General features: G+C 36.5%; 1 protein-coding gene across 15 annotated transcripts in view; it reads right to left on the bottom strand.

Moving 5' to 3' along the window:
• The window catches only part of LRCH3 (leucine rich repeats and calponin homology domain containing 3), a 116,199-nt gene that overhangs the window by 2,964 nt on the left and 86,624 nt on the right, over positions 1–26,611 (bottom strand). For 2 of the 15 annotated variants that reach the window (XM_022568020.2, XM_022567937.2), the window contains 8 exons: positions 24,991–25,044; positions 20,266–20,337; positions 16,489–16,537; positions 15,527–15,634; positions 13,888–14,006; positions 13,134–13,271; positions 6,568–6,645; positions 3–3,133 (listed from right to left, as the gene is read on the bottom strand). In XM_022568020.2, the coding sequence (XP_022423728.2) occupies positions 2,933–3,133; positions 6,568–6,645; positions 13,134–13,271; positions 13,888–14,006; positions 15,527–15,634; positions 16,489–16,537; positions 20,266–20,337; positions 24,991–25,044 (819 nt within the window). In that variant the 3' untranslated portion in view covers positions 3–2,932. Of the gene's footprint in view, positions 1–2; positions 3,134–6,567; positions 6,646–13,133; positions 13,272–13,887; positions 14,007–15,526; positions 15,635–16,488; positions 16,538–20,265; positions 20,338–24,990; positions 25,045–26,611 lie in introns of those variants that run through there. The other 13 variants (XM_022568029.3, XM_022567958.2, XM_030760963.2 and 10 more) reach the window with 9 other exon arrangements.

Below are 26,611 nucleotides of genomic sequence, written 5' to 3' on the forward strand. Positions count from 1 at the left end.
AATGGGACAATGTAACATAAAAACAAACAGAAGAGAAAAGAGGATGAACATCACAGAACTGAAAAGAAAAAATAAGCATCTCTTCTCTCCCTCATAATAATGAACTGAGATACGAAAAGTCAGTACCTGAGAATCTGACCTCTGTTAATACGAGTTACAGAGATGGTACCTGACACTCGTCACTTTTTTTTTATTAATACATCTAAAAGTACATCCAGATCATTTTGAATATGAGAAAATGGACAAGTTACATACACTTTTACATACAACAGAAGATAAACATACTACTATGGAGTAAAAGCAGCATCCTTCACCCCTGATAAATAAAAGAGCAATGCAGATCAGTAAAATGAGGCAGGTGAAAATAGAAAAACAGTTCCAAGTTACTGGATGGCTGAAGCCTAAAGATATAACATTGTAGGAGAAAGTGCTTTGGAAATTACAAACCATAGGAATGCAAGATAGTTTCATGCCATAACTCAGACTGCACGAGAGAGGAATGCTCTCTACGTTATAGTCCTGACTATGAAAATCAGGGTTCTCAGACCAGGCAGGGATCACGGGAAGAAACTGAAGTATATCCTTGAGATTTAGAAGTATTTGAGAAAATGTCCCCTACGCTGGATAATTCACGGAAGGCCCAGTTTGAATTACTTAAAAACTTGAATTACAGAACTTAAATAAAGAAATCATATTTGAAAAAGTATTTTATATTCTGGTATTTAAGGTATTTAATGGATTAAATTATGCTGGAGAACTATGATGTGAGCTTAGTCATTGAACATGAAACATTGTTTCATGTTTCAAATATTTCAAATATATATATTTCAATATATATATTTGAAAAGCATTTACATATTTGCTTAAGCAAGTTAAATTACTTCTATCTTGTTTATTACCTCATTAATGTGTTTGGTTAATCCTTTCTTGTAAGACAAAAAGGCATATCATAAGAATAACATCTATCATTGATTAGATGAAAGAAAGAAGAGGTTACTCTTGAATGAAAGTGGAATTCTGGTTCTACTGAAAAAGACTATACATACTTATTAAAGAAGATAACTGGATTTTTCTCAGCTTTTCATTGGCACTTAATATATTATTAGGAAGTTTTACAAAACCAGTTGCAATAAAAAATATAACAAGTATGTTTTATGAACCGTTATTGGTACTTGTGCTTCTTAATCACTTTCTTTTTATTTAATACTTACCTTGATAAAACAAGGTAAATGGAATCTTTTGATCTTAAGAAACTAGCAACTTTGTATAAATCTTCTGAGTACAATTGAAGTACAGATTAACTATACTTAAAATGAACCTGCAGGGTGCTTTACTCTGGAGGGAGACATATTTCCTCTGAGGTCGATTCCTTGATCTCCGTTTCCAGGGGTGCCCTGCGACCCATAAGCCCATGGCTTACACATTCCCTCAGTGGCTTATGCTTTCCAGATGCACATTTACCTTCTAGCTGGCTTAGAGCGAACTCTGTTCTCAAGAGAATGCACCATTACTCCCCCAAAACCACATAAAACACCATGTGTTTTTTTAAAGGGACAGAACTTCACAAAACTGAATGATCTCTGACTCAGAGACATCTTAAAAACAAAAAAAAAACCTCCCCCCAACTCCAAAAGGCACTATTGCTGTTTTCAACACAGTGTTCAATGTTTCAGCATTAAAAATAAAAGGTTTTTAATGTGTTAAATAATTTTCCCATTTAATATGAAAGAAAACCAAAGCAATCAGATCCTCAGATTGACTTCTACAACGTGATATGGTTCCTCACAATCTTCCTTCATACATGAGTTCAGTTGTCCAATTTTCTTAACAGAGTTCAGAGATTCCTGAATGTTCAGAAACACTATTTATGAGAACCAGAATCTGAATGCAATTATAAAGTACTTTCAAGCATTAAGGCTAGCAGCTAATATACTAAGCATTCTGAAAGAGGCATTCATCACCTTGGGTACAGAACAGAGACTGCTGCCTAATTCTTTACCTGCTACTGTTCAGATAAAATCTCCTCAACAGCCTATCAAATATAAGTTCACCTATTAAGATGGTTCAAATATATTGGAAATTACATAAATTCCAATTTTAAATTCTAAATAGGATTCTAGAAGTGAAGTTAAAGATAACAAACATAATAAATGTGCAGACAGGTGCCTACCCCTGAAAGGTCAGCTCCAGATAATTTGCTTGTGTACTGTTTCCAATGTACACAATGGGCTCAGAATAGCAATCTAGGGAACCTACATTGTCTTTGGACTGACATTCTGATCAAGTTAAAATTACTAAGATTAAATGGCCAGTGCCTTGCAGATGTCCAGAGAGCAGATGCTTGCTAGGTGGACTTGTGCCTACCAATAAAGACAGACTTCAGGATTTCAGGGCACAGCTCAATGCAGAGATCCAAGTGACCGGGTGCTCCCCAGAACAGAAGGGGTACAACTGTTTCCTCGTGAACAGCTGTTGAAAAGTTCAGCAACTCATAATTTTAATACTTCTCACAATTTCAACACTTAAGTTGTATTGAGGCATGGAAAGAAGGCCAGATGGAAATTTTATTATGCCATTTGGAAATAAAGTCCTAAGTCATATTCTAACAACAGGCTCAGGATTGTATTAGTAGGCCCTGCTCAGCATTTATGATAAGAGAAACAAGGCCACATATAGGCCACGAGAATGGACAAATGAGCAGAAGAAAATATACTGGTCTTTCTGCTCTTTGTTAGCAATCATAAATGCTTCCTAATGTGATGAGCTGCTCATCTGGACACACGAGGAAAGAAGTTATCTACCTTATTGGTTAGCTCTTTGATGGCTAACCAATTAAAAAAAAAGCACATATGTAAATACTTTTGAATGAGAAACAAACCTCCTTTACCAAGCACAGGAATGAGGTGGAAAAATCACTGGAATGCACTTTCGGCTAGAGGGGGAAGATCCAGTAATAAAGCATACAGAGAGTTAACATTAAAGCACAATAAAATGCCACAAAACCCAAAAGCTGGATAGATAGAGAGACAAAACTGGATTCTTCTGAATGTGCCCCAAGAGAAAGTAGTGTTTCAACAGTTCTTTTTACGCTGAGGTTTAGCTGAAGGATGTCAGAAGGGGAACAAAGATTGTCCTGTCCAAAGTGTGAGCAGGAAAGGAAAACAGAAAAATAAAGTCAGTGGATCAGAAACACAGATTTGAGTATAGAATTCAATATGATCATCTCAGTCATATTCAAAGAAACATATCCCATAACATTTTTTATTATGATGAATCAAAATGCTGAAAAACAAAACCACAAAGAATCCTCTATGTTCTCAGCTTGATTTTACTACTAAATAGCAGAATAAAGTTGTTGGTGATTAGTCTGAACATTCAGGATAAAATGAACAGAGGTGGATGCTGACTTAGGGTTATGTGAGGCCTGAGAGTGGCTGAGTGGGTGAGGCAACCTCTTTCTCGACTCATTCTTCCCTATTAACAAAAAATAGGCCAGAAAGCAAGGACAAAACCTGGGGGTGGGCTGAGGAGAGGGAAGTTTTTGGAGAAAGCCAGGCGAGTCAAGAAGGTTCAAAGAATGAAGAAAGCATAATAATCAGGGGAAATTTATTACCTGGAAGTCAGGTGTACTGAATGACTTGGTGTTCCTCTAAAAATCAAGTCCATCTTAACTAAGTCTTGTTTACTAATTGTACAAAATAAATCTAGAGTTGTAATGGGCCTTAGAGATCATCCAAACCCTCCAGTTCACAGATTAAGAAATTAAATAAAAGCATTACTGGACTTGATAACAGGAAAATATTCTTTCACACGTAACATATAATAACTCCAGAACATAAGATATTGGACTCAGAAGTTTTTATCACCAACTATAGTTTTTTGACTGTAACATATATTTAATAAAAGCATAATAATAAAGAGACTATCCATATGCCCAACCTTATTGGAGGTTTTTAACAATCACTTTATTCTTCAGTGTTTCATTCATAATTTAACTTGTAAACATTTAAAAAGTTATACTGAGAAGGGAAATCATTCACCTTTGTATATGTTTTCTGGACAGAAGATCTGACAAATTTTTCAATATTAAGTTTTATGTTATCTGTTTTCAAAAGTGATCATTATTACATCCCTGATTTTATTTACAAGTGAAACATAGCAGGTGGTCATGTTTAGGTAAAGGTCATAATGCCCAGAAGTAGGGGAGAACAAAGCAAGAAGAAGAGGTATAGGTTTCTTCTTCCCTCCCATGGCAGAGGGACCTGAGAATGCTAGTTTAAACCTACGAGTTTGTATTTATTCATTTTCCTTCATTTTGTTTTAGGCAAATGATCAACTGTTTTAGCAGAAGTAGCAGCATAACAGGAACCCACCTAAAAGTGTTAGTGATGGTGGTGGTGAGACTTGGGTGGAAGGCAGGAGTGGAGAAGGAAGAGGTGGCCCATGTGGAATGTCCATTTACTCTTTCTGGTAGGGGGAAAGGGAGGGGAAGGAGGATGTGTCAAGAACTCCAGTCTAAAGCCACCCTGGAAAAATACCCAGTCTTTTATTTTAGTACCTAGTCTTTTAAAATTGTATTTTTTCTATCTCCTGCCTTCAAATAAATACTGTTAACCATTGCTTGGCAAATGGTGGAATAAAATGCATGCTTTAAAAGGCGCACTGTTTTTGATTTTGTTGACTGATGGCGGTTATATTCTAAAAGAATTTCAGTGTATAGACTTTAAATCTGAGACAGATGACAGTTCTGTAAAGCCCAGAGTACATGTACAATGACTGTAAGAAGTCCTTTACAGGTTTGACATAGGCTAAGTGTGCCAGCACGTCTTGCCGTGTGGGGCCGTTTTCAGCACTCTTCTCTATAGGTATGTGGTGCCTCTTTTTAATCACTCATATTTTTCCTCTGGTCCCATTACCTGCACCAACCCATGCCACATTCTCTTGTTCAAAGACACTGTTATGGAACTGGGGCAGGTACTGGGCATGCTTGTGATGGTCAGGTAGGATCATCTCAAGTAGGCATAAGGGAAACACTGAATGTTAGAGTGTACATGTGAATATTAGAACCTGCCTGTTTAATATGGAGAAATGTATGCTATTTATCTAGAAACCTTATTAATGCTCTCAATATGTTTAAAAATGGTTAGTTCTAAAAGAGATGATGAGCCTTCAGAAAACAATATGAAATAAAGGCAATACATTTGCTTTGAATTTGTCCACAGGAACAAAAAAGATCCTTGCCAACTACCACTAAATGTAAATTTCAGTTATTTGATAACTCAGCTTAAAAAAATGCAAAAGAAAAAAGTAAAAAATAAGTAGTAGAATCACAATCTACTTAATAAAAGGAGAAAAAGCACTCATGGGAATTAACACTGGCTAGTGCAGCTGCTCTGTGGAGCTGGGCTCCCTTCCACTTTGTGAAAGAGCTGAAAGGGAAAGGTGTTCATTGGACAAATGATGCTTTGACCTTCTCAACTCATGTTAGTTAAAGAGAGGAATGGTGAACTGGGTAAAATGAGTCATTGTCAGGAAAAGCCCTTGGGACAAGGGCTTAACTTTGAGAGAAATAGTGGACTTGTTGAGTCCAGGGGCCAATACCGGGTTTCTGACAGCTAATTAAGAAGGTGATAGAAAAGTATCATGTTTTTCTCCTTGAACGTTGGACAAAATATGGTGACAAGAACTGTAATGGTTGTAGTTAATGAAAAAAGTATCAAATGGCACCAGTTTTTATTTCTTTAAATTTATCTATATATGCCACTACATATAATATTTTTTAAGAGTGCCACACTTAACATAATTGTTTTTTAAAGGGTAAAAGTTTAACTATTTGTACTATTAAAGGGCAATAAAGCTCTAACTGAGGAATCTGGAGGCAAAAAATCTCAAGAGCGGGACAAGTGACTAGAAATGGCCTCTTGTGTGTTCAGTTCCAAAGAGCTTAGTGGAAAACTGGTAAAGTCTGAATAAAGTCTGCAATTTAGTCAACAGCACTGTCTATGTGTTTATTAGTTTGGATGACATACTATGTTTACATTTATGTTAGATGTTAACAGTCCAGGAACCTAGGTGAAGTGTATACAGTATCTCTCTATGATATTTTTGCAACATTTCACAAAGCCTAAAATTATTTCAAAATAAACATTTTTTAAAAGCATTAAAGCAAGTGTTAAAAAACTGAAGCCAACTGAAGCATTCTTAGTCTGAGATGCACTTGTTCTGAAGCACAGACTCTACTGTGTATGAAGTTGTACACAAGTCAGTCAGCAAGTGGGGGTATTAAGGAAAATATCAGAATAACTATTTTTGATTACTTAGCATTAATTACTTACTACAACATATTGAAATTCATGTGTATATGATTTCTTTGCTTGGTCCTTGGAAATAATTAAGGGAAACTGCTCAAAATATAATGACTGACTCTAGTAACACAAAATCATGTTAGTAATTATCAACTTAGCTCAGAACTACCCTGTAAGATTTTAGATACCTGCATTTCTAAAAGATTTTAAGAAAATAATACCCACATTTATTTAGCAACATAAAATATGATAAATTTATTACCTGAGGTACACCAATTTTTCTGCAGGCTTCGAGGAAATTCTCCACATTTCGTCTGCATTTTGCCATTGTTAATTTAGGCTGCAAAGGAAAGAAAACATGGTGTTATTAGCAAAGTTTAAAAAAATTTGCTAACTAAAAATACTCTTGCCAACTGCTTCATAAACTGAATGTTCTAGACCAGAGGGTCAACAAACTTTTTCTTAAAGAATCAGATAATAAAGATGTTAGGCCTCACGGCCATATGATCTGTTGCAACTACTCAAACCTGCTAAGAGCTTGAAAGCAACCACAGACAATATATAAACAAATAAGAGTGACTGTGTTCTAATAAAACTTTATTTACAGAAATAGGTACTGGCCTGTGGCCCATAGTTTGCCACCCCCTACTTTAGACATTGGGCTTTGATTTTTGTAAGGCAAGTGCTAAATAGAGAAATTTTAGGAGGATGATTTAATTTTTTTCCACTTTAAAGCAATATACACCAAAGAAAATTTGGAGGAATAACAAGAAAATTAATTACCCACAGCTCAGTCATTCAAATATCATCATAGTTATTAACACTTTGGTTCATTTCCTTTCAGTCTTCTTAAAGAAAACAGTAATAATAATTAAAAAAACAATGGCCTTTGCTCATAAATATGTTGCAGATGCATCATGTCTCTACTCAATGGTTATATTTAAAATTTTTTAAACATTTGAATTTTAAAAGATTGGATTAAAGAACCATTTTCCAAAGGGTGAAAATTTCCCATAGGAAATTTCCCTAGTCACTAACTAGTAAGCTTGCTTTTCTGAAAAGATTTCTGATGACTAGAACATAGTTGTATCACATGACCTAAAGTGATAAAATTTTTTGCCAAGTGGGTTATCATGTAAGAAAGAAATCTGAATCTCATTTCCCAAAGTGATTAACAAACTCAATTGTTCAAATTCATCTGTTGGTTTAAGTATCAGGCATGGAAGCCAAACATTTGCAGGAAATCTGACCTATGGTTGTTACAAAGCAGATGAAAGCCTGTACCATCTCTAGAAAAAAAACGGTTTCACTTGTGAATATCTGGGTTTTCTTCAAAGACGGAATATCATACTGTTGCCAAGAAGACGGGAAACAAGATAACTACATAGTAATGGCTGAACGTACTATAATCTTGGCCTGAGAAACCTAGCAGACACTAGGATTGGCTTTATCATAAAAGTTTTATAAAAGGCAACAACTGAGATGGAAGGAGAGTAATAATAATTTTAAAATTTCAAAGTGAAAAGCTTTCAAAATTAAGTCTAGAAAGAAGATAACAGGTTTCCATGAAGAACACCCCTTCTTGCCTATGACAAGTTCTTCTGTAACTGAGGTAAAAAAGTAAAAAAAAAAAACAAAAAAACCCCCAAATGTGAAACATAAATAGAATCAGAATCTTCTTAACAGAAGGAGAAGAACAATCATAGGGGTTCACACTTGCTAATTCACGCTGCAGCTGGGCTCCTTCTCTTAGACTTTTTACATGTGAAAGAGCGGGTGTTCACGGTAGGATTGATGCTGTGGTTTTAACTCCTTGCTAGTTAAGAGGGAGGTAAGGTGAATTGAGGCGTAATAGGAAAGTCACTGTGGTGAAAGCTATTGGGACATGGGCTTAACTTTAAGAGAAACTGGGCAAAGAAAACATAGGACAACTGCTTTTCACTTAGAAGAATTTTTCATTAGCTAGAAACTCCCTCTCCATATACCAGTAGAAATGGAAGCAGAATCAATGCAACTAGCTTCCCTTATTCTGAAGGGACCTTAGCTAAGCAGACCAGGATCTTGATCTGAGTTTGGGAGAGAAGGCTAGGGGCGTCGTGTGCACAGGTGGATCATGAATGTGAGACTCTAACAAAAGAAGGGGACCTGGGCATTTTGTTCTATGAAAGAAGGACCCCTACATTTCTGAAACATCTCCCTTAGATGTTGGAAGGACAGAATGAAATAGGTCTTACTGCATAGGCAGAAAAACAAGTTTCCTTCTGTGCAAAAGAAAGGATAAAAAGATAGAGTTCGTGTTGCTAAGTAAGAAACTGGTCCAAGAGTCACCACCATCTCAGACAAAAAGAAAAGAAAGCTCAGAATAGTGATCCTGGGGTCCAACTCAGCATTATCTCTATGAGGAGTACTAGCACCCTAAATGTGTGTGGGTCAGGGGTTAAGGAGTAGAATAAAAAGATTCCTTTGAGATTTCCCCTACAAAGAGCAGATTTCTGACTGATGAAGGGGAAATGGAGTGGGGAACCATAATCTGTCTCCAGTTATTCCTTCTCTTAGCATTTGTCTAAATCCCAGGGATGTAGGTCAGTGTTTCATAATTGGGATACAACTCCTTCTTCTAGTCTGATGAAAGCTGTGAATCTACTCTTTGGAAGAATACACATGCATACAATTTTAGGGAGTTCAACGAGTGCTGGAAGCCCTAGGAGTGCATGAATCCCAGGCTACACATCCCCGCTCTGTATGTGTCCAATGGAATGGCTAGTTAAAAGGACCCAGGGGTGTAGACTCCCTATCACTCTGGAGTGTAGAAGGACTCATGATTTTGCCTTAAGTCAAGTATCAGAGGAACCTGCTATCCCCAAAAGCTTTTCCAGAACTTCGGATGACATAAAACATGGTTTTGGATAGCCATGTAGAGCCTGTTTCATTTCTGTAATGTACAGCCCGATCTGAATAAGAAATCTTATGTGAGTTTTTGGGGAAGACAGTAAATAATTTCAGCAAGAGGAAAGGAACTAGACTGAAAGGAACAAGAAATAAATGATTTTGCTATTTGAAAATTGAAATGATTCAGCATTTTTTCAGGTCATCTTCCTTGGTGATATGGTTCTTTCAAAGAGTTGTCACATCACAATATTTGTAATGATTTTTTTATATGATTCAATGTGCACTTCTAACAATGTGAACTGTACTACTTAAAACCTATGCCTATTGAACAACCAAACAGCAGTTTATCATACATCATAGATCCTCCCCAAATAACAAAGAAAGATGAATTATAACCTAATGGTTACAAGCACAAGTGCCCTTCTGAGTTTCTTTTGAAATACCTGGACTTATGACCTCCCCTTACAATGAGGGATCATTTCTTGAACTGGGGGGGGGGGAAAGCCTGGTTCATACAGTACATCATGAAAGTGTTTTTTAAGTTACACTCAGATCTAATTAGCAGGTTTTCAAAGAATTACAATAAATCACTATGTGTTAATGTAGCCACAAAGAAACTGCTACGGTTTTTCATTTTTATTTGGCTTTAATTTTATATTCTCATCAGGAAAAATCTCTAAGAAAGTTAAGTTACAAAGCTCTCTGTATGGTCAGAAGAACAAAATAAGGGAAGAAATAGTCTAATATGAGGGAGAGCAATTCAGTATGAAGGAAAAATAGATAATAAATATTTATACTGAAATCTAGTACTGTAACAGTATCCCTATTAAAGCAATATTGACTTATTCATAATAATCAGTATCATAATTTAAAAGCGAGGGTTTTTTTTTTTGCTTTTAATTAAAATACTGGATGGTTTTCATCTGGTTGACTCAAAGTCCATTTTTCCACCCCCAAATGTTATAATTTGGGAAGTTTTACATACTGAGGTGTTTCTCAACTTTATAGGTCATTTATTAACCCAAAAGATATCCTCTTAAACAATTTTATTTAGTAGGCCTACTTGCTTTTTTTTTTTTGCGGTACGCGGGCCTCTCACTGTTGTGGCCTCTCCCATTGTGGAGCACAGGCTCCGGACGCGCAGGCTCAGCGGCCATGGCTCACAGGCCCAGCCGCTCCGCGGCATGTGGGAATCTTCCCGGACCAGGGCACGAACCCGTGTCCCCTGCATCATCAGGCGGACTCTCAACCACTGCGGCACCAGGGAAGCCCCAGGCCTACTTGTTTTTAAGTGTCGAGGATACTATTTCAGGAAAGACCTCTTTTATTTATTTTACTTTTTAAGAGGAATTCATGTTCTTGAGAGAATGGACCACTTGTAACTCATCTCTGTACCTTTCATCCTATTCAGAATACCTACCACTGACTAGCTGCTCAATAAATATGACTAAATGTTGTTGTTGATTTCATTAGCAAGTTTTAAATGCTCTAATTTCATGTTATATCATGTTTCTTTGACAAGAAGGTCCATGTGTTTTATGTCTCTAAGTGGTTTAACATTGATAAAATAGTTCTATTTTTCCTGTATGTAAATATTTTACATTCTTAAATGAAAGGCACTATGTTTGGTTGATGAAGATAAAGAACCTCAGTCACCCTTGCTCTCATATTCCACTTTCTACATGAGCTCCTTGCTACTTCCTAAGTATTTCCCCTGAAAATGAAGAATGATAGATTTGTCTTTCTTTATTACTAAAAAAATTTATTTTTCTTAATTCAGTTGACAGAAACTGGGAAGAATGCAAAGTATGAATAAGCCCTTCCCCTTCTGGCATTGCCCAATAGCATGTCAATTCCTGTTCTCTTAATCACCACCTTTAGGAGCAAAACCAAGTCTTTCAAGTCTTTGGGGGCACAGTTGATTTGGTAGTGCTACTGTTCCTCTCTGCCTTTTCTACACAAAGCTGAATGCCTGCTTTCTGAGGTCACTAAATAAAAAATGGCTACCTATTTTCTTTAGAAGCAAATGTGTGACTCTGTTTTTGGATATGCTAGAGGGGAAAGGGGCATATCAGCCTCTTGGGACCTTGGTAACAAAGCAGCTTTTATAATTAGAATCAAAGGTCCTTGGGAGGCTTAAATGATTTGCATCTGGGGAGGCAGCAAGATGAATGTCCAGAGTGGCAATCTATAGGCCTAGATACAACTGCAATTTGAGTAAAGGATTTGCACCAGGAAGTATGTGCTAAATAACAACAAATGACCAGAAAATGAGATGAGGGCAAAACCTTTGAAAAGGTTAGACACTGCTAAGCATGTTACAGATGCACAATATCCATTCAGACTCATCAAAAGAGCTGTCACAACATCAAATAATAATCAAATGCAATGTGGAAGCCTTGATTACATCCTGTTGTGTGTGCATACTAGCGAGGGGAGAGGAGCAGAGCAGCCATGAAAGATATTCTTGGAACAACTGGGGAAATCTGAATATAACTTGTGGATGCTATTGGCGCCTCACCCAATGTCTCTTTTCTTAGCCTGTGCATCCATCCTCATTTCCTACCCCGACTCCCTGCTGGCTGCTAAGGGCTCAGAGCTGTCCCTTCTCAGTTTCAGCCTGATCCCATAGGGAGCCCTGTGAATGAATCACATCACACTCCCACCTTGAGGAACAGGGCTCAGCCACCACATTGTTCATCCCTGGCTTCAGGCTATGGGTAAGAGCAAGGTGGCCTAGGAAAATTCTCAGAAATATTTAGGGGGTAAGGTGTTATAATATCTCCAACTTTTAAATGGTGCAATTAAAATACACACACACATGAACATGCATAAATATAGACAAAGCAAGATGGCAAGATGCAATGAATGTCAGCTCTAGGTGGAGGCTTTAAGGGTATTCTTTGTGTTATTCTTTCAGTTTTTCTGAAGGTTTGAAATCTTAATAAAAACTTGAAGGTGTGCGCCGCAACTACTGAGCCCACATGCCACAACTAGAAAGAAGCCTGCAATGAAGAGAACCCCTGCCACGATGAAGGAGCCGCCTGCTGCAATAAAGATCTTGCGTGCTGCAACGAAGACCTGATGCAGCCAAATAAATAAATAAAAAAGAATGGAAAAAATATTTAAAAATTTTGAAGGAAGAAAAAGGAGAGTTGTGTCAATCTAAAACTTGCTCTTTCTCTTGTGGGTTGCCATCCTGATACTGATGTCCATATCTAACCAGCAGTCAAAAAAAAAACCTGCCAGTCATCTTGAATGCATATTCTGCCTCATTTTCCACCTGAGGTTGGTCCCTCAATCATGTCACTTCTACCCCTGAAATATTCATCATTCTAAACTGCAATTATAATCACATTATTCCTCTCAAATTCTTTCTGTGTTTCCTGATTGTCTACACTAAGATAAACTTCTATCTCCCTGACATGGGACATGAGGCCCTTGTCACGTGGCCCTCAGCTTACCTCTCTAGCTACATCCTCTGCCATTTAAACCAACACCTTGTGAATGATCTATTCTGAACAACTTAAGAAATCCTTGAATATGCCATGATCTTCCTTAGCTTTTTAGTCTAGAAATACTATGCCCAGAATGCTGTTCTCCCTCTCTGTACTGCTGGCAAATTCCTACTCATACATCAAGAATTAGTTCAAATTTTACCTCCTCTGGGAAGGCTTTCCTGAACTTTCCAGACAGAGTTGAAGTGGCCCCTTTTTCGTATTCCCATAGCACACTTCTTACATACCTCTTTTATAACATCACACACAGCTGTAAGTTATTGTTTACATGCCTACTTTTTCTCTAGTATAAGTGAGACCCGGAAGGCAGGGGCTGGACTCTATTCATATTTGTACCCTTAGCATTCTGCACAGTGCCCGCCTCTGTACTTAACAAATGTCTGATGAAGAGCCAACTTTTTTTTAAGCATTATAAACTTACTACAGCTGGTGAGGGAACGTGAATGCTTGGGACAGATCGAGGCCGCACATGATTGGCCAAATGGCAAAGAACAACACCATCGGTTAGAGCTGCTCCAAGATCACAAGGCAGAGATACTTTTAACCGGTACTCAATATGCTAAAAGAACAGGAAAATGTGAAATATATTAATTCAAGAGTGGTTGACACACAGGACATAATGGAGTCACAATGGAATATTTTTAATTAGAAATCAAGTTAAAAAGCAAATAACTTAAGTACCACAATCTCTATTTTATCTTTCTATCCTAAGTCAATAACTTAAGGAGATCATATATATATACATACGTATGGCAGCCAGGCGACAGTGCTGCAAAGTTCCACAACAGAATTCATTTACAATTTTCTGACTAAAAAACAAAAAACAACTAGATCCAATTTTAAAATAAACACTACGTATGATGTAAGTGTGGTATGTATCAATATATGTATATGTGTACATACATATGAATTATTATTACTCTAACAAGATTTCTTTAAATCATTAGGCAGAAAAAAATTTTAAATGAGTAGGGTCAGGGGTTGAGCTTTATGGAACAACCCATCTCATTTTCCTAGTAAACAAGTGAAAAAATTCATCACACAATGGGCATCACAGCACACAATGGACACTTGTTGATTCTATTAAAAATTATAAGTCAAATGAACAAGTGATGCCAGGATTATGGGCTACACCAGTATCACTGAAAAATGTAATTCAAAGGCAATGTACATACTTTCCGTAGTTGATCTATTAATTCCAGCTCTTCTTCTCTCTGTCTTGAATTCTGTCTTGTTACCGGATCTTTAAAATCAGTGGTAGGTGCAGAAGATGAAAGAAGGGGTGACGCATGACCTAAAAAATATTGGTACGTAAGATAGAAAGTGACTGCCAGTGCTGCAAAAATACTCAGATCCACCTGACCACAGTTTCCTTGAAAGTACAGCACTTTCTACTTCTGGAGTGACCTTTTAAAAAAAGTTTTTATTATGGAAATTTAAAAATATGCACAATAATAGGGAGAATAGTATAAAAACTACCAAATGTCCATTACCCATTTGGCTCAACTACTTTGTGTGTTTGATTACATCCATTTAAAAACGTTTCTATTGAAAAATATTGCATGCAAAAAATTAGACAAATCATAAGCAAACAGCTGAATAAATTATCATCACAAAGCAGACACAAGCAAGTCAATAAATGCAACATTACCAACACCCAGGAGACCCTCTCATGTTCCCTACCCATCAGTATCAGTACCCAACAGTTATTTCTAGTACCACAGGTTCTAACTATGTACCTCCTGGCTTCTAACACCACAGATTAGTTTTGTCCATTTTTGAACTTTCTACATATAAAACCGTATTATATGTGTGTATGTTTTTACGTTTGGCTTCTTTTGATCAACATTATAAGATTTATCCACGTTGTTATGTATATTAATGTGTTCATTTTCATTGCTTATTTAGTATCCCATGGTACAAATATACACAATTATTTATCCATTCTATTGTTGATGGACATTCAGTTTGGGGCTATTATGAATAATGTTGCTATGAATAATTTGGACATATCTTTTGGTACAGATGTGTACATATTTCAGAAAGCAAAACTGCTAGTCATAGGATATACAAGGGTTCACCATTAGCAGATAATGTAAACAGTTTTCCATGCTAATTAACAATCCCACCAGCAGTGCATCTCTGGTTTGAGTTTAAATCTCGCTGTGAGTTTATCTATCAGTTATGTTAAAAATAGTTATTTTGGGAGTGAAATGTCTGTTTCCACTTCTAGGTAACTTCTTTGGGGGTCAGGCAGAAATATGCCACATTAACTAAAAACCATGAGACTAAATAGTTTGGTTTTTTTTAAATTACTGATTCATTTCTTTAACAACACAGAAAACAGCTTTACCAACAGAAAAATCTGAAAAAGAGCATACTACAGAGAGAAGGGACATTCCCTGAAGCCCTGAAAGAGTAATTTTTTTGTTCAAACACTATAACCTGCTTTTAGGTGGTACTGAGAAACTTTCTGACCAAAATGAATTCAAACAAGATTAAGATTCTCTTCCTTTAATATCAGTGAGATCACAGACAAACGCAGAGTTTAAAACTTTTGCCTTGGTGACATCTCAGGGTAGAAGTTTATTTATTTATTTGTTTGTTTGTCTGGCCTCACCGTGCGGCTTGCGGGATCTTAGTTCCCTGACTCAGGGTTGAACCAGGGCCCCGGCAGTGACTGCGCAGGGTCCTAACCACTGGCCTGCCAGGGAATTCCCAGGGTAGAAGTTTAAAAGCATGTAATGTATAATGTCATTGTATAACCACCATCCCCCAAGCCCCCCCAATGCCCCTTTTAGCACTGCCACCTACCTTTATTTGTTTCTGCCCTGACAGCTCCTCTGAAAAGGAAGCTTTCAGGGCGCTGGGCCTGGTTTCTCTGAATAGCAGCAGGAAAAGAATATGCAGGGGAATGATGAACTGAATCAGCATGGAAAAGCAAAATAAGATTAAAGAAGATGGAAAAAAATTAAATATAATAACAGACACATGACAAAAGTTCAATAAATGGCAAATGAAGAAAAAAGTTAAATATTGCAATGATACAAAATGATAATTTTGTTTATTAATAGAAAATCTGGTATAGAAAAGTAACCTCCAGGACTTCCCTCATGAGCTAAAGGTTAAGACTCCACGCTCCCAATGCAGGGGGCCCAGGTTCGATCCCTGGTCAGGGAACTAGATCCCGCGTGCCACAACTAAAATATCCTGCATACCGCAACTAAAAATCCCACATGCCGCAACTCAGACCTGGAGCAGCCAAATAAATAAATACTTAAAAAAAGAAGAAAAGAAAAGTAACCCTGAAAGTGGGAGGGCTGCTTGTATGTATTTTTATTCTTATTTTTTTGGGGGCCGGGCTGCACAGCTTGTGGGATCTCAGTTTCCCAACAAGGGATTGAACCTAGGCCATGGCAGTAAAAGCCTGGAATCCTAACCACTACACTACCAGGGAAATCCCTGTTTGTATGTATTTTTAATTGTCATGTTACTTTTGGTATTCAATAAAGGCAAAATGAATGTTAATATATTAAATATAGTCTCTTGCAAACCTACAGCCCTGCTAGCTCTTGCTCATTTTTTCATATCAAATGGCTGAGTGGTTGAACGACTAGTTGAATTAAAAAGTGAAAAATGTGCAGAGTTCCCAATTTTGTGCCTGATTTCTCATTTCAGAAAAGGAAGCCACAGCCATCTAAGGAGCAATTTATCAGGAAAATCCTGGTAAAGAATTATAATTGGGAAGTGGTTAATTGCACTTTTGTGTCTATTACCTGTTTCTGTTGTAGGTGAACTTGATATAGCATTAGATCTGTGATCATTCTGTGGAGAAACATAGATACATCAATAATTATTATTCAAGAAGAGGTACTTTCCACATTTATGGAAAGTACCTCTTTCCACATTTGGGATTATATCAATAAAAGAAAAAAAACATGCAACTCTCCTCCAAAATTAAGTCTAGAAATGAGAATTCGTATAATAATTCTGAATATTTTTTAAGGCCAAAGTTTTTTTAAAATTAATTTTTACTGGAGTACAGTTGCTTTACAATGTCGTGTTAGTTTCTACTGTACAGCAAAGTAAATCAACTATATGTATACATATATCCCCTCTTTTTTGGATTTCCTTCTCATTTAGGTCACCACAAAGCATTGAGTAGAGTTCCCTGTGCTATACAGTAGGTTCTCATTAGTTATCTATTTTATACATAGTATCAATAGTGTATGTATGTCAATCCCAATCTCCCAATTCATCCCACCACCTCCCCAAGGCCAAACTTTATTTAGTTCTAGAGAATATAAGATTTATGTAATGCATTCTCTAAAGATAGTCCTATTATATAACAGGCCTTTCCTATGACTGTGAAAAATGAAATCATCCTAAGGCAGAAAATTTTATTGGGGAATGTATAGAAGAGAATAAAATTTTATTTTATAATAGTATTTTTCTGGCATACTTTCTAAAGTATTCCTACCCCCCTCCTTGAGTAATGTTTTAAGAAAGAGTGATGAAGGTTTCTTCATTTCAGTTAGGAAGTGAGGTATTTAAAGATGATAGTTGTATTTCGAGACTAGTATTTGAATCCAAGATGTTTTTAATTTATTGACCAAAGGAACTGTAAAGAAGGAGGAAGAACTAGCTCAACTGGTATAGAGTATACCTAAAAAAAGGGAACGGAGTTAAGCTAATTTAAAAGGAAGCGTTGGTTAGCTGGGTTAAAAATATTGAAGACTTGGCAGAGGAGTAGAATCAAGAAAAGCTAGAATAACAACAGGTTTTCAGGCCTTGATAGCTAGTTATATTCAATAACCATTGAGTTGTACTCAATAATTTATGATAACTGAGACACATTTTTGAACAGAATGACTTTAAAACACACACACAAATACACATACACACTCCCATGTTCTTTTCTCCCTTTTGGTTTTCAATATTTTCAGAAATCTTTTATCTGAAGTTGGAGTTGGGTCAGGTGAGATTAATGATGACAGGAAATTTTAACTGCTATAAATAAGTAAATAAACAGAAGCCATGCTGTTGAGAAAATTCTTGGACTGATCTGAAAGACAATTCTGTGGTAATGTTTCCTTGGTTTGATACTCTTAGACCGAGAATTAAGACTTAAAAAGTAAGCTGCGCTCCTGAGTGAAGCAATGTATTACATCTTCATTAGTGAAAAAGACAACATGTTCATCAAGTTTAAAGATGCCAATAAACTAAGTTTAGGATGCTGAGAAGAAATGAAAATTTAAATAACAAATTTAATTTAAAATAAGAGCAACAGGCACTAGTAAAAGGAATAAATGGGCCAATGAGGCAAAATACTATCCTTATTTTCAAGGAAGATGAGGTAGGAAGGAGAAAGCTAGGACCAATGGTACAAACAGAAAAACATAAAAAGTAGAGATTATTCCAGATACAGAGGAAAAAAATTTTAAATTTAAAAAGGCCTATTACAGTGAGATAGACTAGAAACTTTAACATATTTAGGAATAAACAATAAAGTTATTAGACAACTCTATTAGATTAGAAGGAAGAGCTGAAACACATTCCACTGAATGGCAGCAAATGTTCTCTACCTCCAGAAATACCAAAAGATAACATACAGTTGGGTGTAATGAAAAACAAAGCCAGAAAAGAGGGGACTTACAAAATGGTGATTTTAAAAATATATTTTTATTCAAACTATAAATCTAACTGCTTACATTCTAGGATACTGAAATAATTAGTTCAAATCACGCTGAGGCCATTGACTGGTGTATCTGAGAACTTTTGGAGAACTGGAGAGCAAAAAATGGAAACTGATACAAAGTCAACTTTTAGTGCCTAGTTAAGCAACAAAAGAAATAAAATCATGCTTAGGCAGTATGATCTCAGAGTAACTGAGTTACTCAGAGTAACTGAGATACCAAAAAATAAAGTAACTGAGATACCAAAAAATAAAGAATAAATATTTTTAAACTAATCATTTGACAGTGCAGCAGGTCTGACAGGAAGAATGTTAGACATTACACAACTTCTGGCACATTCAGATTTGGCCTTACTCAACTAAAATTCTAGGGGAGGATAAGCCCCAATGCCCTAAGGTATCCATTGAGTGTAACGAATTAACTTTTCTCCTATATACCTAGAATGGTACTAGTTATATACCTTCCTTGAAAAAATTTTGAAAACAGTCCCTCAAATAATTTTCTTTGTAGTTCAAATAACAAACCTAGATGAGAAAGGCTAGCAAAAGGTTAATATAGAAGAGAATTATAAAGTTTTATCAGGTGTCATCCAGGTATGTGTAGCTTCAATAATAACCAGAGAGAAGGTTTATCAGGTTTACAGATGTTATAAAGTTGGGGTCAGCATTTAGAAGGACATGATGCAAGAATTTGAAAATATTCCGGGAAATTAGAAAATTTTAAATGTTCAAAAAGCAAAATTAAATATTTAGGAAAACAAAAGATACAAAGTTTAGAAATTAATTATCATTTAGGAATATAACTAAAACATCTGAGAATTACAATGGATACACAGCAAAATGAATACCAAAATGGAAAAAGCCGACCTAATGCTCAGCATAAGACGTGAATAACCCTTGTTTCATGCTCAGTACTATGTGGGCTCTAATGAGGGATATATTTCTAGTTGGGAACTGTGAAGCCAAAATGGAGGGCAGAGAACTTGTGAAAGTTCATAAGGACAAACAGGCTAGGAAAGGCACATAAAAGGGCCAAAGCTTATTTACGGAGAAGACACGGGTGACATCATAATAGTTTTCAAATATAAAGATTCTCCACATAAGGACTGCCAAGTAACTAGAAAATCTCCACTCTGGAAAGAAAAGAAGAAATAGGTGTAAAACCACAGGAGGACAGATATAAGTTAGAAAAGGAGAGGACCTTGTTGACAGTCAGGATTATGAATCATTTCTTAGGTATCATATGATAATAAGTATGGAATTACCATCCCTAGAGGTCTTTAAAAAATAAAATACCACAGGTTTTTAATTTAGACTTCCAGGCCATGTGATCTCCATTGTAACTATTCCTACTCTGCTTTTAAGTGCAAAAGCAGCCATAGACAAATGGGCGTGGCTGTATGTCACTAAAACTATTTACAGAAACAGGTGGCCTAGGGACCATAGCTTGCTGACCTCTACTGTAATAGGGTTTTGGCAGTGACACTTTGGGGGACTGATACTCAAATTATTTTGCATGCACATTAGACAACAGAGTTAACTCAATATCATATATTAACCAAAGTAACATAGTAACTCATGACAAAAAAACCCCAACCCTTTGATAAGAAAATTAGAAGGACATTTCAAACAAAAATCTCAATATAAAGAATTAACAAAGGCTCTATGTTTCTGGCATAATAAAACTTCCAAAAAATTTCAAGTGAAATTAATGCTAAACTTAGCTTCATAAGTTTAGTTATATTTCATACAATTCTAGATTTCAGACTGTTGTTAGACCAATCCATTGGGAAATTTAAGACCTCCCGGGCAAATCCCCTCCTCAAAGTTCCTGGTAAATTACAATAACAAGATATACCTTAAGAGGCCTGAAGGCAGAAGAATGAGGCAGGGTAGCAGCACAGCCCACTTGATTCACACCTGACAGCGACTAAATTGCAAAAGAGAAAGAGAAGAAACAGAAGGCAGCATTTATGTTAGCAAAACGTCAGACAGGCAGGCAGGCAGATCTTGTCAGTAAAATTAGAAAAGGAAAGGTCACTGACAAACTTTCAAATGGTTTCTCTTTCTGATAGGGCAGAAAGAGAATAGTTGGGGGGAAAAACCCTGTAATTTATTAAACACAGTTTTCCACCTGTTTAATTCAAACTATTTCAATACCTCATACCACATTAATCAAGAAATGAAAGGCATGACTTATTAAACATGATTTTATATAGAAAAAAAACTGAGTACATCAAATTTTTTTTAGCAAAATAGCCTTAAAAACAAATGAGTCCTGTGCTGTTCCTATGACAGGGGAGACAAATCCATTTTAACTCATTTTAACTGATCAAAATTGGCATGAATAAAAGCAACATCTTTTCAATATTAATCCAAATTAGATTTATTATAATTCAGTTTAATGGCTCTGATGTGAGAAGCCAGGACATGAGGATTTTGCATCACACCTTAAGGATGAACCAAAATTTCATTTCTGCTTCTGTAAAAGTCCAAATGACCTCTGAGAAGTTAAGTACAATTTTCCTTTTCTTTGAATCCTTTATCCTTTCACCAGCCTACATAAAACTAGTTAGATATATTAGAGATATAATTAGAGACAGTAAGTGTTAGAATCCATTGTACAGAGTTTTTATTACAGATAAAAGCTGCTCAAAACATGACAATTTTTTCATTTGGTGGGGAGTGGAAATCAGAGAAGACAGAACTTTCACAAAGGGCGTTGGGTAAGATTGTATCTATTAAAAATGCCAAAGGCTTAAAGATATTAAAGTCTTTATAAGTTAAATAATTTTTAAAAATTTAAACTACAATCACAAATATCTGAATCATGGGATAAATGAACAAGAACACATGTGGTGTTTAGGAAAAGGTGAGTAGGATGGTCAATATAATAAATACAACTATATTTTTAATGAGCTGATAGATAGCAACGTCTTTTTCGTGTGTGCAAAACAAAGCATGTAACACACACTGCAACATTATCTTAAGGCAGAAGAAAGTGAGGAAAGAAATGTACCAAAGAACAAGGCTGTGACAGCAGTCTTACATTGTATATGCCTTCACCTGTTTAGATTTCCTGGGCCTCCTTACGATCAAATGGACTTGAATTACTGTCAATCTCAAATATAAAAAGGCTAGGGCTTCCCTGGTGGCGCAGTGGTTGAGAGTCCGCCTGCCGATGCAGGGGACACGGGTTCGTGCCCCGGTCTGGGAGGATCCCACATGCCGCGAAGCGGCTGGGCCTGTGAGCCATGGCCGCTGAGCCTGCGCGCCCGGAGCCTGTGCTCCGCAACGGGAGAGGCCACAACAGTGAGGGGCCCGCGTACCGCCAAAAAAAAAAAGGCTAAAAGCCACTATGCTGGCAAAGAAGGAAAAAAGGATGGAAGGAAGAGGAAGTGAAATGAGCCTAGATCCTTTCTAGTATCTAGAGATGGGATGTAGATACATATGGGACATATATGAAAGCAACAGAAGCCTGAAGGGCAATCCTAAGAGAATGTTAGTGTAACTGATATTAAACATTACCAACAGTTATTTCAAATCCCATACTTCAAGGTCTTTAAATGAAATCCAACATTTACTTGCTATATCATCAGAACTTATCTTGAAACAATTTTTTTTGAGATTTTTTTTTCTGATTGTGATTTTACTTTTCATTTTGGCCACACCATACAGCTTGTGGGATCTCAGCTCCCCGACCAGGGATTGAACTGGGGCCACTGCAGTGAAAACGCCGAATCCTAACCACTAGACCACCAGGGAACTCCCCTAATGAGCAATTATTAGATGTACAGAATACATCAGAATTATTCACTCAGGAATTATTTATTAAGCAACTAATATATCCCAGGAATTATGGTAGGGATTGAGTATACATAGGTAAGTGCAACAGAGAATATCCCTGTGCCCATGAAGCTTACAGTCTAGTAGTCTATTGGGGGTGGGGGAGAGAGGGGGAGATACAAAACAATAAACACCCACCTAAAAGTGCTATGAAGAAAAAAAAAAAAACAGTGGAGACAAATTTGATTTGGGGGTAGGGGTGTTGCAGAAAAGCCATTTTAAGGGTGTGACATTTAAGCTGATACCAGATAGATCAGTAGGAATTAACCAAGGGGTATATGCAGGGAATGAGAGGCATTCCATGCAGAGGGAGGAGCATTTGCAAAGATCCTGAGGTGGGAAAGGGCTTGCCATATTTTCAGAGCTGAAAAAATGCTGATATAGCATGACCCCAGAGATGAGAGATACATAGTACCCAGAGTACACAGGAGCTTATAGGCCATGTTAAGAAGTTTGGAACCTACTCTAAAGGGTTTGTAGGCTGTGTTAAGAAGTATATGGATTTTGGAACTTCCCTGGTGGTCCAGTGGTAAAGAATCTGCCTTCCAGTGCAGGGGACACTAGTTCAATCCCTGGTCGGGGAACTAAGATTCCACATGCCACGGGGCAACTAAATCTGCACGCCACAGCTACTGAGCTCACGCACCTCAACGAGAGAGCCTGTGTGCTGCAAACCACAGAGTCCACAGGCTCTGGAACCTGCGCACCACAACTACAGAGCCCATGTGCTCTAGAGTCTGCGCGCCACAACTAGAGAAGAGAAAACGCTCACGCCACAACTAGAGAGAAGCTCACATGCTGCAACTAAGACCTGACACAGCCAAAACAATAAATAAAATAAATAATAAATCTAAAAAAAAAAGTATATGGACTTTATTCTACTATATGAAGCCACTGAAAAGTAGTTTTGAGAAGATCAGAGGTATGATGTTAAAAATGACTATTTTTGTAATACATGTTGGACACTATTTGGCATGCAAAAATATGTGAGACATGGTTCTTGTTTTTAAAGGCCGTCTAATTTAGGCCAGACATGAATACTGTTAAGTAAAATATAAGTGTATGTATTTTGAAAATGGCTGAAATTACAAATTTCACGCTAAGGGGATTTTATTGTTTTTCCAAATTCCACTTTTTCCTTGACAAAAATGCCTGGGCATTCAGCACTTACTATATGTGTTATTAAATCTCATCTTCAGTTTCCTAAAGTGTTTCAAAGTGTTTTCAATTACAGTACGGGAGGCAATATAGCACAGTGTTCATGCACGTTCCCAAGTCACCTGGATCTAGATTTGAACCCAGCCTTGTACTTACTAACTGTGACCTTGGAGAAGTCACATTCTGGACAAAACATTCTGTGCCTCAGTAATCATTTGTAAAATGGTGATAAGTTTAACCTTAACTCTTAAGGCTGCTGTGAGGAGTGAAGGAGATAATTCTGGTAAAGTGTCTGGATCACCATAGGCTCTCAATATTTTTCTACATTAAATTGTTATTTGCTTCTCATGCCAATTAACTTTGACTAAAACTCCAGAGGCTTATTTCTTTATAAGACTGCCAGTTAAAATGTGCTTTAGCCATCTTAAAGGAAATGATGATTACAGAACACAGAAATTCTGACAATGAAAGTTTATGTAATAGAAATCTCATGCTCAAGTATGCAGTTCATGCAGTAGTATGCACAATGGTGGCAGTTACTAGCTCCTAAGACAGGAATTGCTACAGACAATAGGCTTTTGAATTGCTAGTTTTCAATACTATGGTGAAAAAAATAACATAAAACATGATGGGAAAAGCAATTATGTACATGGTTAGAATTCTCTTGCAAAGCTGACAGAAGTAAGACTCTCAATAAAGCTCTGAAGTTATACTCATTTTCAGCTGATGAAACAGGCAATAAAAGTAAACCAGTGTGTTTTAATGTATCTTCTAAATTTGCATGGGTCCAATAAAATCAAATACAAAATTAAAAAAAAAAAGTAAACTAACATTAAAAATGATCAGTAGTGGGGCTTCCCTGGTGGTGCAGTGGTTGAGAGTCTGCCTGCCGATGCAGGGGACACGGGTTCGTGCCCCCGTCCAAGAAGATCCCACATGCCACGGAGTGGCTGAGCCTGTGAGCCATGGCCGCTGAGCCTGCGCGTCTGGAGCCTCTGCTCCGCAGCAGGAGAGGCCACAACAGTGAGAGGCCCGTGCAAAAAAAAAAAAAATCAGTAGACAGCATTCCAAGTTAATGTTTCCCTGAGTTTAAGATATAAAATGGGATCTCAAAGTTTGGGATTTTCAGTAGGTTAAAACAGATAATAAAATAGGATGCCAAATATACATTTGTATAATTAGCATCATGAAGTAAGGGAACCATTCATCATACAGGTGACTTATAAGACAAAACAGTGATTAATAAAGTTCACCTGGAATTAGAAACATTTAAAAAACGAATATATTATTCCCTCTCCTCCAAACACACATACAAAGCCAATATGGTTCTCAATGCAAATGTTTTACTTTTGGAAACACTAACAAAGATATTTGAATCATATCTGCAGAACACTTGGAACACTGGGTAAATCATGAAAAGTAATGTAGGGAGACAGTTCTAGCTATTTGTAAAGCATTTAGTAATGATGCTCATCATGTTTTATGGTATTTAGATCAATTCAGAATGAAAAGTACAGTAGCTATTCCCCAAATCTCTAGACAAAGCAATGTAAAATTCCATTTTGTGCAAGGTTCTTACCACTAACAAGGCACTATCATCAGTGTGCTGAGACCTTCTGGATGGGAAGGGACACTGGAGAGGTGGAGAAAAATGAAGCAATGTCAAAAACAAGCTATGCACACACATGACGAGTTTCACAAATACACAAGCAAAGAGACATATTAACACATACTTGTGAAGATGCTGACATACAGGACCACATTCACAATCATTCAGAATTCATGCATTAAAATAGCTAATAAGTTGTTTCTGAGTAACGATTTTCTCCCAAAGAACTTGATCTTATTGCATAAAAACTTTCTAAAGCAAGGAGGGGAATAGGAATTATTCTCTGTTCTGAGAAGAGAAAGCTGAAGATGTAGCAGTAACATAAAGAATTTGTGGTCATTTAGTGAGCTAGTGACAAATTCAAAACAATAAACCCATGAGTCATGATTTCTAGTCTAGGCATCTCTTCATTACCTTTCTCAGACAAAACAAGGGTACAACTGGAAATTTTAAAACTATACATGTTATTTTCCTGAGGAGCTTTAGTTTTCAGATAATGAATTACTCCAGAATGACCAGTAAGGAAATGTTGGGTAAAAAAGAAAGAGTGTATTAATTTATCAAACTTTGACTGCCAAAGGTTTGTACAGAGTTATTACCATGTGAAGAAAAGACAACTGAAAGTGCTTGAGTGAATCTTTCAGGTACTATACCAATGCATAAGCTCTCAAATAAATAACCAAAAATAGTTATTATATGTCCAATAAGATTAAAAAGAACTTTATAATGGATAATTTAAAACATTTCAAACAATACATCTTACCATTCCAGAAACACTTGTGCTTTGAAAACATTGTGCTGAAGATTGATGCTTGTAAAGCCCCATGTGTTAGGTTTTCAAATAACTTATTTTACAAAAATCAAAGTCAACACTCACATGAAATAATGCCTTTATGCATTTTTTAAGGAAGTAATGATCATAAATTGAAAAAGTAAGAAGGCAAAGATAAAGGAAAATAGCTAATGAAAAAGCCAAGTACAATAAAATATTCATTTAGTAATAAGCTTCATTTTAACAGGTCAAAATAGGTACACAGATTTTTAAAAAAATAATGAATCATAAATTTTATTTCAAAATGTAAATGTCACTAAACGTGCACACATGTTAAAACAATAAAATTTACAATCTAGTTTATTTTTTTCTTTTTGCATAGGACATCATTATAATACAGAATCTAGGTGCACAGATTTTTAAAAGGTTAATAAACAATCTTACATGTTACATGTTACTTTGAAACGAAAATGTACTACTTAATATTATAAAACTAATGTGTACAATCAATAATATACACACTTAGGAAATGAGCACTGAAGCTGAAATACTATGTAGAGTTTTTTGTTTAATACCGACACCATTCACGTGTGCCAGATACAGCTCTCAGGACCATCTCTCATTACACAGTAGCTCTGAAAATGGATGAGGGAGATGATAACTCTGCTGGGGATGGGAGGAGGGAAATAATCTCCAGACGGATGTGTATAGATTTAAAAAACCCCAATCTATAGATTCTGATAAACTTCCCGGCCTGTGTCTTTTTCTCCCTAGTAAGGAGAATTTTGTGAGGGGAAAAAAGAAAATGGCAACATTTTG

This window comes from Delphinapterus leucas, chromosome 4 (assembly GCF_059928025.1).
Source record: "Delphinapterus leucas isolate spDelLeu-1000000601 "Yukka" chromosome 4, BTC_Dleu_Yukka2, whole genome shotgun sequence".
NCBI lineage: Eukaryota > Metazoa > Chordata > Mammalia > Artiodactyla > Monodontidae > Delphinapterus > Delphinapterus leucas.